Below are 15,723 nucleotides of genomic sequence, written 5' to 3' on the forward strand. Positions count from 1 at the left end.
ACCTACTGATCAGTGTGAAAATGAAGTTGTTGTAACATTGTCCAATTGACACAAAATTGCTCACGCTACATCAGAGCCCCTACTTGAACAGATCTATTAGTCTGTATCTAATAATACTGATGGCGCCACCTACTGGCAACAGGAAATAAGCTTTGTTTTACAACTATCATTCAATTTACATAAAATGTTCACAGTGTGATGTGCAATTGATAGCGTGGACCGTAATGAGCAATTAGCAGGCAAGGATCGACATCGCGTGACGGATGCAGGAAGTGCGCAAAACACATGCAACGCGGAGATGTGCGCTTGGTCATTGGTCACTAACCGCAACAGGCTTCAAAATGCATGTGCTCGGGCCCGTTCAGTGCTGCTTTGCAGCCCTATTTATTATTGTAACCCAAATGAATTGGCTTTTTGAGGGCTTTAACATGCTCAAATCGTTACCAAAGTTTGCAGAAAATTCGAAAGTGGTGAAAGTTTACGTATTCTGGAGTAATTTTAATTACTGATTAAAACACTGTGGCTGATTTCTAATAGTTAGAATTTTATCATTAAAGAAGGTCATAAAGATATTGCTATTTAGGGATCGAGGAATACTGGGTTCGGTGGAGGTGTGACACTCTGTCAGCCTGGCTACAGTGCTGAAGAGAAACCTGGGGTTGTTTTTATTTTCTTCTATTAGTTTGAGTAGTATTGAAATAAATGCTACGCTAAGGCTATCATTATTATTGTCAACATGAATATTAAAGTCACCAACAATAATAATTTTATCGGTCTTTAGGACTAGGTTTGATAAAAACCAAGGAATTCCGTTAAAAATTCAGAATAAGTTAGTTTAGGTTTAGGATTAATTAATAGACTGGAGTTAAAAATAGCAGCAACTCCACCTCCTCGGCCGAATTCTCTGGGAACGTGTGAATTTACATGACTGGGGGAAGTAGATTCATTTAGACTGACATATTCATCAGGATGCAGCCACGTCTCAGTGAGGGACAATAAATCAATGTTGTGATCTGAGACTAAAACAGCCTTTGATGATAATGATCTTATGTTTAAAAGACCACATTTAAAAGTCTTTGTTTCCTGAGTTGTTGCAGAGGTTGTGTTAATTTGTATTAGTTTTTGTGAGCGCAGAGAAGTGTTTAGCACTGCAGCTCTGCGTCCTGGTCCCAACTCTGGGTTGTCATTTAATAGACTGGGTAATATTCCTAGATAAGAGAGATGCCCCATCCCAAGTGGGATGAACGCCGTCTCTCCTAAACATGTCATCACCAGTTGTGATAGGGAGAGGTCCAGAGAAGATTATTGTGTCCGACATCGTTTTTGCAAAAGCACACACCGACTCAACATTGACTTTAGTGACCTCCGACATGCGAAGCCGGGAGTTGTTGCTGCCGACGTGAATTACGATCTTATTGTATTTACAACATGGCTTTGTTGATATATGGTCTCGAGGAAAGGGAGATGAGGGCATGATTCAAGGTAAAGGCCGTGGTGACGGTCATCGTTCGGTCTCATAGATCCATAGTTATAGTCATAAGTTACGTTTCTGGAGTTTCAGGAGGAAAACTGCCTCAGTTATTCTCTCACATGAGTTTCACTTTGTCTCCATCAGCTTTGAATGAGATCCTGGAATGAAGACAAAAGAACAGACTGGATTTATTCTTTATTTCAACTTTCAGCTTCTTCACACATTACATTTGTATTGCTTTATACATATATAAGAGATTTAAATGTATATACACATGTATAAGAAACACATGTGATGAGAGCTGCAGAACAAACCCTCAGAGGGACTCGATCAGGACACTCTCCAATGGAACTGCTAGTTCAGATCATGAAAATCAAAAAGAACAGAAACCTACGCAGCAGCAGATCAATATGTCCGTTCACTAAATATGTAAATACAATGAGGACATGTGGATTCACACTTTACAGAGATGAGCTGTGATGAAATCAAACCAGGTTCCACATTTAGAATGTGACCAAACATCCCATAACACTGATGCTCTGTAAATCCAACCAGTGTAGTTGGTCTGTTGGACATGTTGACGCTCTGAGTTCATTGATCATTTCATCAGTAAAGTCTGTTCAGTGACTCTTGTTCAGTGATTTCATGGACACACAATCAGTTTGTTTCACCTCCATCTCACATGTGGAAAAGAAAAGAACAAATAATCAGCTCATTGATGAGGATCAGGATCAATACAGGTTCTAAAACATCACACAACCTTATTTCTACATTGATTTAGAAAACAACAGCAACATTATTTCTTTCATACACATTCATGTCAGTGTAATTATAGATTTCTGTCTTTACAAAGTGAGAACTGAATATGTGTGATAAAGGAAGGTCAGTGTTTGATTGACAGCTGATCTCTGTGCGGAGCAGAAACGTCACCACGACGAACTTTGATCAACAAACATGGAGACAACAGAAGTTAAAGATTTACACACAGAATCTAAATCACTGCTTTTAATGACTTGAGTCTATTTGCGTTTACAGAACTCAGCTGTGGCTCCATCATGAACCCCAACTCCAGCATAGAGAGGCTGAGTGAATGTGGTCTGGACTCTGTGGAGGAGAGTCATGGTGCCAGTGACGCTGTAGAAGGACAGAACCCCTGCACTGTGATCCAGGTACACTCCTACTCTGGAGGACCGAGGACCTGACACTGGAGTGTCGATACTGTTGTAATAAAAGTTATAACTGTTTCCATGACAATATAATGACCAAGATTTATCATTGAATCCAAATTCACATTCATCTGAGTCTCCTGCTCTGCTGATATTCTTGTATGCGACTGCTACATCAACTCCTCCTCCTCTGCTCATCTTCACCTCCCAGTAACAAGGTCCAGTCAGACTCTCTCTACTCAGGACCTGACACATATCAGTGAATCTGTCTGGGTGATCAGAATAAGACTGTTCTTCACTCATACGTGTTACTTTTCTGTTTTCCTCAGATAATAACAGATCTTGGTTTACTGTGTTTGGATCCAGTGTGATTTCCTGTGAATATTTTAAGAAGTTAAATCTGTTCTTCATCTCTGGTTGTGGCAGTAAAACATCCACTTGAGACAAAATCTGTAAAATCTTTGTCTCTGTCTCACTCAGAATGTCCTGTAGTCGACCTCTGACCTGTGACACAGCTGCCGTCACGTCCTCAAAGTACCTCAGAGGACGGATCCTGATGCTGGATGAGTGTGTAGATTCACTGAGTGACAGTGAGGGGTAGTTGTGTAGAAACTGGTTGTGATCCTCTGTGTCTGAGAGCTGCTTCAGTTCATGGTCTTTCCTCTTCAGCTCAGTGATCTCCTGCTCCTGTCTCTCCTGAAGCTCTCTGACTCGACTCACTTCAGTTTGCTGCTGGGATCTGATCTGCTGCTTCACATCAGAGCTTCTTTTCTCCAGCAGACAGATCAGCTCAGTGAAGATCTTCCCACTGTCCTCCACTGCTTTATCAGCAGAGCCATTGATGGCCTCCTCCTCCTGTTGAAGCAGCTTCACATCTTTCTCTGTGTCCTGGACTCTCTGCTGGATTGTTTGTCTCCTCAGCCCGAGCTCTCTCTGCCTCTCAGTCCTTTCTGCTGCAGCTGACACTGTGTCGTGGTCTTTATGTTCATCCACAGAGCAGAGATAACAGATACACTGCTGATCAGTGCGGCAGAACATCTTCATCACCTCATCGTGACGAGAGCAGATGTTCTCCTGGAGCTTCTCCGAGGGCTCCACCAGCTTGTGCTTCTTGAATGGAGCTGACTGAAGATGAGGCTGGAGGTGTTTTTCACAATAAGAGGCCAAACAAACCAAACAGGACTTGAGAGCTTTCAGTTTTCTCCCAGTGCAGACATCACAGGCCACATCTTCAGGTCCAGCATAGCAGTGATCAGCAGGAGCAGCTTGGAGTCCAGTCTTCTTCAGCTCCTCCACTAAATCAGCTAACATGGTGTTTTTCCCCAGGACAGGCCTCGGTGTGAAGGTCTGTCTACACTGAGGGCAGCTGTAGCTTCCTCTCTCCTCCCCTTTGTCCCAGTGGGTGTTAATACAGCTCATACAGTAGCTGTGTCCACAGACAGTAGTCACCGGATCCCTCAGTGGATCCAGACAGATCGAACAGCAGAATCTTTCTCTGTCCAGTGGATTTTCTTGCTGCGCCATTTCAGCTGGTGCCAGTGACTGTAGAATAGATTCACTTCCTCTGAACAGGAACAGATCTCTGCTCCTCCCCCTCTCGTTCACTTCCTGCAGTGACTCATCTCCCACAGTTCACAGCTTGTTGTTCACTGGTCCGTACACTTACACACCTGTGAAGGGAGGAGACACAGACATATCCTGACTGGGAGGAGCTGGTTGTGTTTGAGGAAGAACTTGTTGGTTTGTCAGGATTTATTGCATTTCACTGCGATGAGCTGGTTGTGAGTTTTTATCTGTGTTATCACATTTCAAAGTGAATAGTTGCACTGGGAACTGTCACATTCAGCTCACAACAGCACAGGTTGTAATATTCACGTTTTTCAAAGTTTCCAGAAAAGTTAACGGATTTTTTTCAATGGAATAAAAAACAACTTACAAAGTGCTTCACAAATGAAAAACACAGGTAAAAATACATCAAAACACACGTATGAAAGAGTAAAAGTATAAAAACACTACAGGGGACAGAAATGTAATCATGACCACACTTTAAAAACTAGAATTAGATCAAATCGTGGTACGATAACAGCAGGTTTGGAGTTTGGATTTAAAGGAAGCTTCTGACTCAGCCTGCTATATTTTTATTATTATTATTGCAGGTGTCACCTCGCATCAGTTTTAAATGAGGAGATGTTATACCACCAGCCACCATGAGGGGGCAGGAATGCTGCGGGGACTGATGTAACGAGCCGTACAAAGACAACAAGAAGAAGACTCGTCATAGTAGTAGCTAGCATTAATGTCGCCGGATATAAACAAAGGCTACTGCCTCCGAACAGTGTGGCATCAAAGGCAGCTGCATTTAAACAGTGTAACATCAAAGGCAGCTGCACATCAGTGGCAGTTTCTGTTGACACCGGAAGTGCCTCCACGAGCTGCCGCTGCCACGATTTGAGCTCGCCCCTACTGGAGGACTGAGTCCGGTTTGAACAGTGCAGCTCCGCGTTGTCTTTGTCTTTTCACCGCACAGGTGTGTTTTTACCATTTTTAAATCACAACAGAGCAAATTATCATTTAAAAAAACCAAAGCTAGTTAACGTAAACACTCACAGCAACTAGCTAGCTAAAGAGCTAAAGAGCTAGCTGCAGCGCTTTCTAGAAGCGTCAACAGTGTTGCCATGGTTACACAACGCAACTTCCATTCAGAGGAGCCGTCGCGTGTTTCCTGGTGAACTCAGGAACAAGCTTTAAGGTTTCGTATCGTTTATTTCCGCAGCAGATCAGAGAAACATGGTGCAGCTGCATGTGAAGCGAGGCGAGGAGAGTCAGTTTCTCTTCAGCACCACAGTGGACGTTCAGCTGGACGCAGCCATCAGGCAAGTTACAGCCATTTACAACGGGAGACTGAAGGTGGAGCGAATATGTTCAGGTGAGATACACACACACACACACACACACACACACACACACACACACACACACATTATTGACATAATACATCCCCTAGCCCCTTACTCTAACCTTAACCATCTAAACTAAATGCCTAAACCTAATTCTAACTCTAACCCTTAAACCAAGTCTTAACCCTCAAACAGTCCATTGAATTTTTGAGGACCAGCCAAATGTCCTCACAGTGATGGTATAGAACCAAAAGTGGCCCTCATACTATAGAATTCACACACACACACACACACACACACACACACACACACACACACCTGAAGCTACAGGAGGCTACACTCACTCTACAGGTTTACCTAAAGTGGGCGAGAGAGCTCAACGCACTGCAAATTGCAAAAAAACGACCCTGGAAATGTTTCCAGTGTAACAGGGCACATGAACAAAATATTTATAAACACTGTGTCTGACGAAAATGCGAAGGTGTATCAATGTTTAAATGCAAACATAACATGTCTGTTCTTGTTTTGTTCCCTCAGAGATACCGGAGCTTGCAGACCATGGCGTCACACTGCCACCCAACATGCAGGGGCTGACAGGGGAGCAGATCGTGGAACTGAATCTGAGAGACGAGTGGGAGGAGAAGTGCGAGCCCAGCGGAGGACCAGTATTAAGGAACGATGAGATTGGGAGAAGGAACGGACATGGTGAGATTCTGACATGTGATCGAAGCAGTGCCGAGGCCCTGGAGCCAAAGGGGGGGAGGAGATGTTTCTAGGGTTTTTTATTTTGTAAAGTATTGTGAATATGTGATACATGCCATTACATGTGGATATACTGCTGGAGATGGTTTTGTGAAGAGGTTAATTGACATGAAATAGTGTAAAGACATTTTTTTTTTTATTTCTATGCAGGCAGGGAAGAAGCAAAAAATGATTTTGGTCCTCTCACCTCTCATGTCTTTGCCCTCTACAGCTCCTAATGATAAAATGAAAGAGGTGTTGATGAGAACAATGGACGAGGCAAAGGCTCTAATCTCCAAAGTGAGTATGAGAGTTAACACTAAATCTTTATCATCAACTAGTTCTTTTACTCACAGAGTGTAAGATTTGTGCATCTGTCTCTTAATCCTCCAGAAACAAGTTCAGGCTAACGTCTGTGTCACCATGGAGATGGTGAAAGAAGCGCTGGATCAGCTGAGAGGTGCCGTGATGATTGTGTACCCCATGGGGCTGCCTCCTCACGACCCCATCAGGATGGAGTTTGAGGAGCGGGAAGACCTTTCAGGAATGCAGGTTAGAGAGCTGATCCTTTTCCAGTGGTCAAAGTTGAAGCAATGCAACTGTCTCTTTTATTATTTCTTTCTTCATCTTTTTCTTTGTCCTTCGTTCGTCTCCATCTGTCTCGTCTCCTCAGGCGTCTCTGCAGGTGATCACAGAGGACGAGAGCCAGCTCTGGTGGGCGGCCAAAGAGATGCAAAGGGGGAAGAAACTGCAGGACTACGTCGGTAAAAATGACAAGACAAAGATTGTGGTGAAAATCCAAAAGGTAAGAGCAACTTTGAGAATTTATCTGCAACGTGACAGTCAATCTATTTGTTGTTTCATGAGGTTGTTTCCCCACAGAAAGGGCAGGGGGCGCCAGCGAGGGAGCCTCTGGTCACTGAAGAGCAGCAGAAACAGATGATGATGCACTGCTACAGAAGGCAAGAGGAGCTCAAGGTGAGGAGAAGCACAAACCACCACATTCCTGTTGTCACTCACTCTACGTCTCTGACCGTCTCCTGGTGACATTTTCAGAAACTGGAGGAGACGGATGAGGACAGCAGCCTGGACTCCAACTGGTCGGACAGATCGGCTCTGAAAAAACAGTTTCAAGGCCTCTCCAACATCAAATGGGGGCCGAGATAAAGACCCGCTGTTGGTCCTGGTCGGACTCAGCATCATATGCAACGAGATGCCTTTGAGACATTTGTTCACTGTTGTTATTTGAGGTCTTCCACAAGATATTTTATACATCTTTAAAGTGCCTTGAGATCATGTATATTATGATTTGGCGCTATACAAATGAAATTGTATTGAACACCTGATGGTTATTTTTAACCAAACTGAAATGTGAAGACATCTGGAAACAAAATGCAACAAAACTTTCAATATAAATCTGATTTATTTTAACCTCAGTCTTCCTGCTGTGTTCCCTCTGATTAGTATCACACTGTTGAAACGCTACTTTGTTATTAAATCTGTAAACAAATGAAAAGCTACTGTACATTTTTATTGTGTTAAAACAAATTCCACTGTAGCGTGTGAATCCACTATGTTCTTACATTTAGTATTAATCGTGTGCTTAGTGTTTCACAAAGGTTTGGAAAAGTTCATCCCTTGTGCAGCAGCAGCAAGGATGCAACACCTTTCCTCTCTTTGTCTCCTCACTGACACACACACACACACACACACACACACACGTAAACCTCTTAAAGTCAGTGCTGCTGTGAGGCAGGAAGTTGCCACACAGTAGTTGGTCGTTCCAGCTCTTGTCCCAGCGGGGGGGGAGGAAGTGGTCAAGCTCAAAAGCGCGAGTGTTTCATTCAGGGTCGGACTCGGGGGAGATGTTGACGCAGCTGAATTCAGGGATGTGTCGCTGGTTTGAAGGAGCACGGCCTTAAAAAACATCTGGGACCCAATGTGAGGATTTAAAGGGTGATTCCACCTCTTGTATGTTCAATTTAAATGGTCTCTGGTATGAACAGCTGCAAATGTTAATAACCACAATACTGTAGGGAAAACAATCACATTTCTATTTTTGTCAGTCATGATATAATATATAACATTCTTCCAGCAGTTACAGATGATGATGTTTGACATGAAACTGCAAATGTGTGAGTTTTACAAAAGGCTTTGACTTTAACTACCTTCTCTGAGGAGGCTTCTCCTTCTGAAGCCTGGTGGGAGGAGTTTGGTCATCGGGTAGATTCACCTCACCTCTGTCCCACGGCTTCCAAACTTTGACTGAACTTATTTTTAGTTAAAACTCATCTGTGGTCTTCCCTACTTTGTCCAACCTTGAGCTGGGTTGTGACAAACCGAGCTACAGTTCAGCTTCACTCTTCAACTTACTGGACCTGATTCTGACAGTTAAAGCCACGACAATCATGCTTCTCACAAGAGACCAGACGTTTAGGGTGAGGAGTGGGAATGAAAGAGGAAACATTCTCCATGTTCCAGGTCAGTGAACCATCAAACTCATTCTGAAGCTCCCATAGTGTTGCATTAAATCCAGAGGGAGGTTGAAGATGAGAGAACCTGTGTTTCATGGTTCCTGTTTAAACAAAGCAGAGGAGACGTGTTCTTCGCTGCTGTGAGACGCCTCGATGATGAATCAGAACATTCATGAATGAATGAATGAATGAGGCAGCTGCGTCAGTAACTGAATTTAAACCTGAAATATATTTGCTTCAATTGGTGCTGAATGTAAAAAAATACTATATTTTATATTTATAATTACAATTTTTTTTATGTGATCACATTTTACAGCATAAAAACAGCTATTTCTGCAGTTTCTCTAAAACATTACATTCTTCATAAACGAGAAAACTCCTCCTCCTGCAAAAAAAGACGACACATAACCAAAGCAAACGAAAGTCTCTGAAAGTCTCTTGTTTTGTCTCTGGTCCATTTAACAGGAGCTGCCGTTGAGGTAGGCGTTCATCGAAATCTCCTGTATGACCATATCTCTGCGCTCGATCCTCTCCGCTCGATCGGCTTCCTCGCTCACATAAGTCACTTCCTCCCAGTCGCACACCACCTTCCGCTCTGTGGTGGAGATTAAAGAACTTTCCGTCCCTTCATCATCATCCTCATCTTCTTCGTCCTCGTCTTCCTCCTCCTCCTCCTCCACCTGGTGTTTTACAGTCTGGCTACAAGACCTGGTTTGGAGTGCGTTATCTCTGAGCTGGCGCCCTCTGCAGGTCACGCGGACTGATACAGCGAGCAGTGTGAGCAGGAGGCCAACGCACACGCTGGAGGTGAAGAGCAGCGCCGCCATTTCTGGATGCTCTGCGTAGAAGACAAACATTGACTGTAGATAAACCGATATGACGTGACAGCTCCCCTAAGTGAAACCAAAGCGTCTGGATCGCCCCCTGGTGGCTGGCTGCAGTATAGGTCATGAACCCTGTCTCCTCCATGTTAGTGAATCGGATATGGACCAAAAAAGAAATCAATTTTAGGCAGATCTTATCACACTGATGTAAGTTCATGTACATGTATTTTGTATGATGCTATTAAAAGAAGGGGTAAATGTCTAAAGTCTAAAAGTCATGATTGACAGCTGAGACTGACTCGCTATTGGCTGACCGCAGCACAAGATGGCAGCGTTCGTTGTCCATCTTTATATACAGTCGATGGTGGGGGCCTGCAGGTAGACACTATTTACCTCTGATGTAGGTGTAGGTCAGGAGAGAGGTGCTCATCACGGCTCCCGTGTTGCCTGGTCTTCTCGACCCTTTGGCCAAAAGCTCGTCCAGATCTACAGGAGAAGCTGTTGTGAAAATTTCGAATTACGACGTGAAGAAAAGGTAAAAAGCTGGAAGTGCAACAGATCACATGATGCTGTCACCTTTTTCTGTCTCCACAGGCGGAGACGAGGTGGAGTTGAACACGTCGGGGTCGGCCTCCCTTAGTAAAGACTGTGGGACTGGGAAACAAGACAGAACAGTCTTTTAATTTCTGCGATATCGGTGGATCTACAGTGGACCATTCATCACAACACGTCCCACGTCCAAACCTCTGAAAAAAGCTGAGCCCACAAAGGAAGAACACTCTCAAATCATGGAAAGTTCTGTCCAGTTGTGTTGATAACGGCCCACAGGGTTAACACATTGTTTCACACTTGATGGAGACAACAGAGCCAGTCAGAAAGAAATAAAATCACCTCCGAGCTCAAGTCACAACCTCGGTTTATGCTCGGATGACCTCACTGTGTAAAATCAACGGAAGTTTAACCAGGATGTCAGATCTGAGCGCACAGTCTATTATTCCCTGTGTTACTGAGTACAGGGAGATAAGAAAAGCTGATGGCTGAGATCAGCAGATAAGAATTCACAGTGGGAAACTGTAAATGTTCACTGCTGGAGCCGTCAGATAATGAATGAGGCAAGAAACAAAAAAACACACATGACGTGTTCCTACATTGAAAACTCTCGCACATGTAACACAGGGGCTTGTTCCGTGAAGGAGGAAGCACAGCGAGTCCTACCACAAGAATAGATCACACTGAGGTACTTCCTGGTTCCTGGAAAGCAGGGGTCCCTGAAGGTCTGGTTGCTGACGGCAACAGCACACTTCTGTTTGCCGTGGCAGGACTTGGACACCGAGTGCACGGCCTCGTGGTTGAGACACTCTGTGGGACACAAAGAGAGAAGAAACTCAGAGGCAGCCAATCAGACGTGATGTGTGAGTGTGTATCTCATTAATAAATAAACCCCCCAATGCACTAAATGAGCCTCTGGTGCAGCATTTTGTTTTCCTGGAAACAGAAATTTAGAAAGTAATCCGTTTAATATGGCTTCAGGAAACATATCAAAAAGCTTTACTGTGTGTTTCAACATTAACTTTCAACATTAACATTTATATTTACATTTATTTAAGTGCTCATATGAGCCCAAAGGCCGAGAAGTGTAAAACCAATAAAACCTGATGTCTCCAGGTTTTTCAGGTGCTCTATTCGTGGCTTCATGACTCGTCTGTTAGTCTCCAGCACATGAACATCCCATGGACTCACCAAAAGGGGGGGGTCTCGTCAGGTGTGAGGGGCAGGTGTCAGTGTGGCCCAGGCTTCTGCCGTAGACAGCTGCATAGATGATCAGCAGCCTGGGGGGCTTACAGCCCAGGACCATGGTGTCTCCCTCACAGGCCACATGTCTTCTGTGTTCAGCTGAGTGAGGGGAAAAATAGTGATGATGAGGAGGTGGTGACAGCAGGAAACTGAGGGGTGAGGGACCACCAGTGAATGTGTGAGAGAAACCGAGGCAGAAACAAATCAACCGGGATGAGACGTGATGGTAAAAGCTGTTGGGAACAGGGAGGAACACGTGGGAACGGAGCGGCTGAACTCACTGGGTTTACACCTGTAGTCCACGTGGAGGTATTTGGAAGTCCCGGGACAAGGGTCCTTCCCAAACAGCAGGTGATTGACAGGGAGCTGGCAGTCTCTGTGGCTCTGACACTCCGACAGCAGCTTCTGCAAAGGTAAGAGTTTAGCAGTAAACTGAATTCACAGAAAATAAAGCACAAAAAGAATGAGACACAGGAATGAGACTCAAACTTCTCCAGTAAATCAGCTCAAACCCCTGAAACACCCTCCTACTCTCACTGTGACCCAGTGAGAATAAAAAGTGCAGCGTATCCCATTCACAGAAACGCACCTGCAGAGCGGTGAAGGCCGAGCAGCTGTGGTTGTGGGCTCCGAGCGGAGGGTCGGGGTCGGGCCTGCACGCCCACACCTCCCCGCTCCCGTAGAAGGCCGACTGGATGGAGATGGTGGAGTGACGAGGACAGTGGAGACGCAGGGGCTGTCCGTCACACGCGTGGGCAGAGTGGCTGGTGATGATTCTGGACAGGTAGTCTGCGGCACAGAAGGGACATGGACAGGCTGGAATATGCAGATACAGTATACAGGTGACTTAAAGGGACAATTCATTCATTTTTACATGTGAAGTTTGGTTTAGCTCTTATGAGGAGTTCAAAATAGATGTTTAATATTTCCAGTGGCTTTGGAGGGAGTTTTCTAAAGTCAATCATCATGGCACAGAATGTTAATTCTAGTAGAAATAGACACAACAACATAAAGATACAGATATTTTACTCTGAAGCACCGTAATACCAATAAAAAATAAAGAAAATGTTTCATATCATAGCATATTGTATATATTTTCCACCAGTGAGTTGATGATATATACAATTACCATGAGTTTGAGGTACTTTTGAGGTACTCTCCCAATAAATGCCATTTATTTATTTACAAAGGAAGCTTGTCAGGCTCAGTATTTTCTTTTCTTCAGATTCACAGCTTTTCTCTTATTATTCGTCAGATTGTGTGACGCCTGCTCAGTGCAACTTTAACCAAACTAGAATGAAACACCGAGGCCCAACAGTCCCATTAAATTCAATCCAGCAACACCAATTTATTTAGATTTCAGTTTATCATCAAGCTTCACCCTGGAGGGGAAAATGTAAATTTAAAAATGCCTGATTTATTCACCTCCTCCATCATCATCATCTTCATCATGATTCATATTAATTTGGTCATATTTAAACCTTTACTTTTGCTCTATGTGCAATGCCCTTGACTTGCTGCTGTAACCCTATGATTTCCAAATTTGGTATCAATAAAGTACATCTATCCATCTATCTTTCAGTCAATCAATCAATCAATCAATCAATCAATCAATCAATCGACCAATCGACCAATCACCATCTTACTAGAGAAGTCAGCCAGTCCACTCAGGCGTCTGGTCCACAGGAGCAGGGTCAGGTAGAAGAGACAGTGGCTCAGGTCCAGTCCGGGACTAGGACGCATCCAGCTCATGACTCTCATCCCCTGAGTCCCGGGTCATATTAGAGAGACTCCCCACGTCAGTGCGGACCGACGGGAGGACTTCACACGAGCCCACACAGCAGAGGGTGCACCTCCACCTCTCCTGCAAACTGAGAGCTGGCTTCTCCTCTCAGAAAGTACCACCCAGAGGACACGGAGCAGAGGAGGTCGGGGGGAAAAGCAGCTGCGCAACAAGTCGCTCCGGACCGAGGTGGTTCCTCCTGGTGCGGATTTGTGAATGGACGCGTGTGGAAAGTGAACACCAACAGCTGAGTGTGTGTGTTACAGGGTGGGCGTGGCAGATACACAACTATTTTAGATCTGGGAGAGGAGGGAGGGGGCGCACCCAGCGGAATGACGCACAGCCAACACCCCCCCTCCTCCTCCCTCCTCCACCATGAGGCACATGTTTACCTTTTGGATTTCTCCTCCTCCTCCTTCTTCTTTCCTGATCCTGAAAAACTCACACATGTCAAGTAAAAACTAGGATTAAGTTTTATACTTTAATGCTATAACATATTTGTTTATATATTTTTCAGCCATTTTATTTATTGTTTATTTGAGGTTTTAGAGCAGATCCTTAACCTCAGTTGGAAATGGGAAAATCACTGGGGGCTCATGGGCCAAACACAGTGTCAGCTGGTTAGGCCTCTACTAGATTATATTATTTTTCAACCTCTCCCTGCATATGAATGTCATTTATTTCATTTTAACCAGTGTAAATAAGATTTTGTAAGGCTTTCTGTATGATGTTTTTATGATGTTATGCACAAAACCTCCGTCAAGGCCCAACAGTCCCTAAAGCTGCAGCAAATCACAAGAAAAAACAACAACCAACAAACAAATTAGACTGGCACTCAGCAGAGTAAAGCTGCAGCACTTTGCCCTCACTCATATCAGTCCTCTAAATAATCCCCAAATATTTCCAGCAAGATCCATAATATATTTCCTTGGAAATTAGTGAAAAGGTAGAAGAAAATAAGAAAGAAACATCCTCCCCTTTGTCCTTATCCATGGAGATTTTGAATGAGCTCTTTCTTGGCCCATGTGCCATCTTTCCACCAAGTTTGGAGGAAATCCATTCAGTCATTTTTGTGTAATCCTTCAGGTAAACAGCAGCAAAAAAATGGACGGGGGGGGGGGGAACAGAAGCTCCTTGGTGGAGACGGAGCCTAAAGAGAAATTCAGTTGAATCCAGAAAGCACGTGTAGAATTAGACCAGATAAAATATCAGATTATTGTTCTGGATGCTTGTGTGGGTCTGTGGTCCCCCCGAAGTCAACATCAGGGGTGAGTTACTGCTTCTTTTAACAAGGACAAAAGACCTAGTTTGAATGAGTGATATTTTGATTCCGTTTCCTTTCATAAAGTGTCGATGTCTCAACCGAGGGGTCTTTGAATGAAGCGGGGGGCCTACTGGGTGAATTGCTTCCCCCGGCTCACATCCATGACCCACTCCATGGTAACCGCTCACTCTCCCTGTCAGACGGACAACAGTCAAGCTGACAGAGACGTCGGGGTCTCCACGCTCGGCTTCACGGGGGGAGACAGGCAGGGGGGGCCAAGGAACTCCGAGGTGATATTTTGCATACAAACTGGGCAACAGTTTTTAGCCCCCCCCTCCTAAGTTGGTTCAATTTGCTGTACTTTGGCTTTAGGCACCCAGGGAGTGGCTCCAAACCCCCTTTATCTGCTGTTATCCCTCCAAAGCCCGAGGAATTTTGTTGTGAAGCTCCAAAACGCTTCCTGGATGTTGTTTTTCAGACGCTGTTCAGCCATATAGGTCAAACAGGAAGGTTTTTAAAAAATGCACGTGAGTAAATGTGCAATGTTTTGAGGTATGGTGGAAAAAGACGTTCTTAAGAATGCACATGTCTTGGCAGAGATATTCAAATTCTTTCTAAGTGCTCATAGAAATATATATATATATATATATATATATATATATAAAAATGGCATTGTCCATTTAATCTCAAAGCAGTTCTCTAAAGTTGCCATAACAAACAACTAAAACATTTTGCTGATGTTTATTGTCCGTGTGTGTATCTACAAAATAACGACCACCTTGGGAATACTACTTGGCAGCATATCTCCAGATGATTCACTTTTACAGCCAATCTGTTAAAGGTCACAGTCAAAAAAAAAAATATGGTCTGAAAAACATTTTCCAAGATATCTGCATATGATTATAGTGCTAGAAAAACTATTAGAAGTTTATATTTGTTGGTAAACGATTGTCATGTGAAGTGGTGATGCAATTTAAAAACTGCATTTTTCGAGGTATTATTGGTCCTATGGGGATATACACAGGGGCAGAAAGATTCTCACGACTGTCGCTGATAAACTTTTCAAACTGGGAACACAACCCCTCGATTGCACGACCAGCAAATAAAAGACAAAACACTTGATTAGCGTTAATGATGTTTTGTAACAAACAGGAAGAGGCGATAAAGAGAAAAGGTCAAACTGAAGGAAAAGAAAGATTGTGATTTATGTTTCCTCCTGATGGCGTCATGAGATGAGTGGAATCTGCACCGAAGGACGAAGGGATAAGACCCTCAGAGGGAACAATTATAATACAAGGATCAACTGAAC

The 15,723-nt window shown here is 43.9% G+C and overlaps 2 protein-coding genes across 4 annotated transcripts; one reads left to right on the forward strand and one right to left on the reverse strand.

The window, feature by feature from the left end:
- The first annotated feature begins 4,874 nt into the window (after nucleotides 1–4,874).
- cfap298 (cilia and flagella associated protein 298) lies at nucleotides 4,875–7,791 on the forward strand. 2 transcript variants are annotated; one of them, XM_035177736.2, is made up of 8 exons: nucleotides 4,875–5,164; nucleotides 5,414–5,563; nucleotides 6,072–6,239; nucleotides 6,508–6,575; nucleotides 6,669–6,827; nucleotides 6,949–7,080; nucleotides 7,158–7,253; nucleotides 7,332–7,791. In XM_035177736.2, the coding sequence occupies exons 2-8, from the start codon at nucleotides 5,425–5,427 to the stop codon at nucleotides 7,440–7,442; spliced, it is 873 nt and encodes a 290-aa protein (XP_035033627.1). In that variant the 5' UTR covers nucleotides 4,875–5,164; nucleotides 5,414–5,424; the 3' UTR covers nucleotides 7,443–7,791. The 2 variants fall into 2 exon arrangements, with proteins under 2 accessions (XP_035033627.1, XP_035033626.1); XM_035177735.2 differs by having other exon boundaries at nucleotides 4,876–5,164; nucleotides 5,411–5,563.
- Nucleotides 7,792–9,018: 1,227 nt separating this feature from the next.
- Nucleotides 9,019–13,402, reverse strand: eva1c (eva-1 homolog C (C. elegans)). 2 transcript variants are annotated; one of them, XM_035177674.2, is made up of 8 exons: nucleotides 13,014–13,402; nucleotides 11,957–12,156; nucleotides 11,649–11,772; nucleotides 11,314–11,466; nucleotides 10,789–10,932; nucleotides 10,150–10,227; nucleotides 9,967–10,059; nucleotides 9,019–9,587 (listed from the first exon to the last, which is right to left on the reverse strand). In XM_035177674.2, the coding sequence occupies exons 1-8, from the start codon at nucleotides 13,126–13,128 to the stop codon at nucleotides 9,208–9,210; spliced, it is 1,287 nt and encodes a 428-aa protein (XP_035033565.1). In that variant the 5' UTR covers nucleotides 13,129–13,402; the 3' UTR covers nucleotides 9,019–9,207. The 2 variants fall into 2 exon arrangements, with proteins under 2 accessions (XP_035033565.1, XP_035033564.1); XM_035177673.2 differs by having other exon boundaries at nucleotides 9,967–10,071.
- Between the last annotated feature and the right edge of the window lie 2,321 nt (nucleotides 13,403–15,723).

This window comes from Hippoglossus stenolepis, chromosome 15 (genome assembly GCF_022539355.2).
Source record: "Hippoglossus stenolepis isolate QCI-W04-F060 chromosome 15, HSTE1.2, whole genome shotgun sequence".
NCBI lineage: Eukaryota > Metazoa > Chordata > Actinopteri > Pleuronectiformes > Pleuronectidae > Hippoglossus > Hippoglossus stenolepis.

Excerpts from the sequence above, each read along its gene's own strand:
- eva1c (XM_035177673.2), bottom strand. The coding sequence starts at position 13,128 with ATGAGAGTCATGAGCTGGATGCGTCCTAGTCCCGGACTGGACCTGAGC. Across the intron at positions 10,933-11,313 it reads GACGAGACCCCCCCCTTTTG|AGTGTCTCAACCACGAGGCC; the intron begins GTGAGTCCATGG and ends TGTGTCCCACAG. Across the intron at positions 9,588-9,966 it reads GACCTACACCTACATCAGAG|AGCATCCAGAAATGGCGGCG; the intron begins GTAAATAGTGTC and ends TCTTCTACGCAG.
- cfap298 (XM_035177736.2), top strand. The coding sequence starts at position 5,425 with ATGGTGCAGCTGCATGTGAAGCGAGGCGAGGAGAGTCAGTTTCTCTTC. Across the intron at positions 6,576-6,668 it reads CAAAGGCTCTAATCTCCAAA|AAACAAGTTCAGGCTAACGT; the intron begins GTGAGTATGAGA and ends TTAATCCTCCAG. Across the intron at positions 6,828-6,948 it reads AAGACCTTTCAGGAATGCAG|GCGTCTCTGCAGGTGATCAC; the intron begins GTTAGAGAGCTG and ends TCGTCTCCTCAG.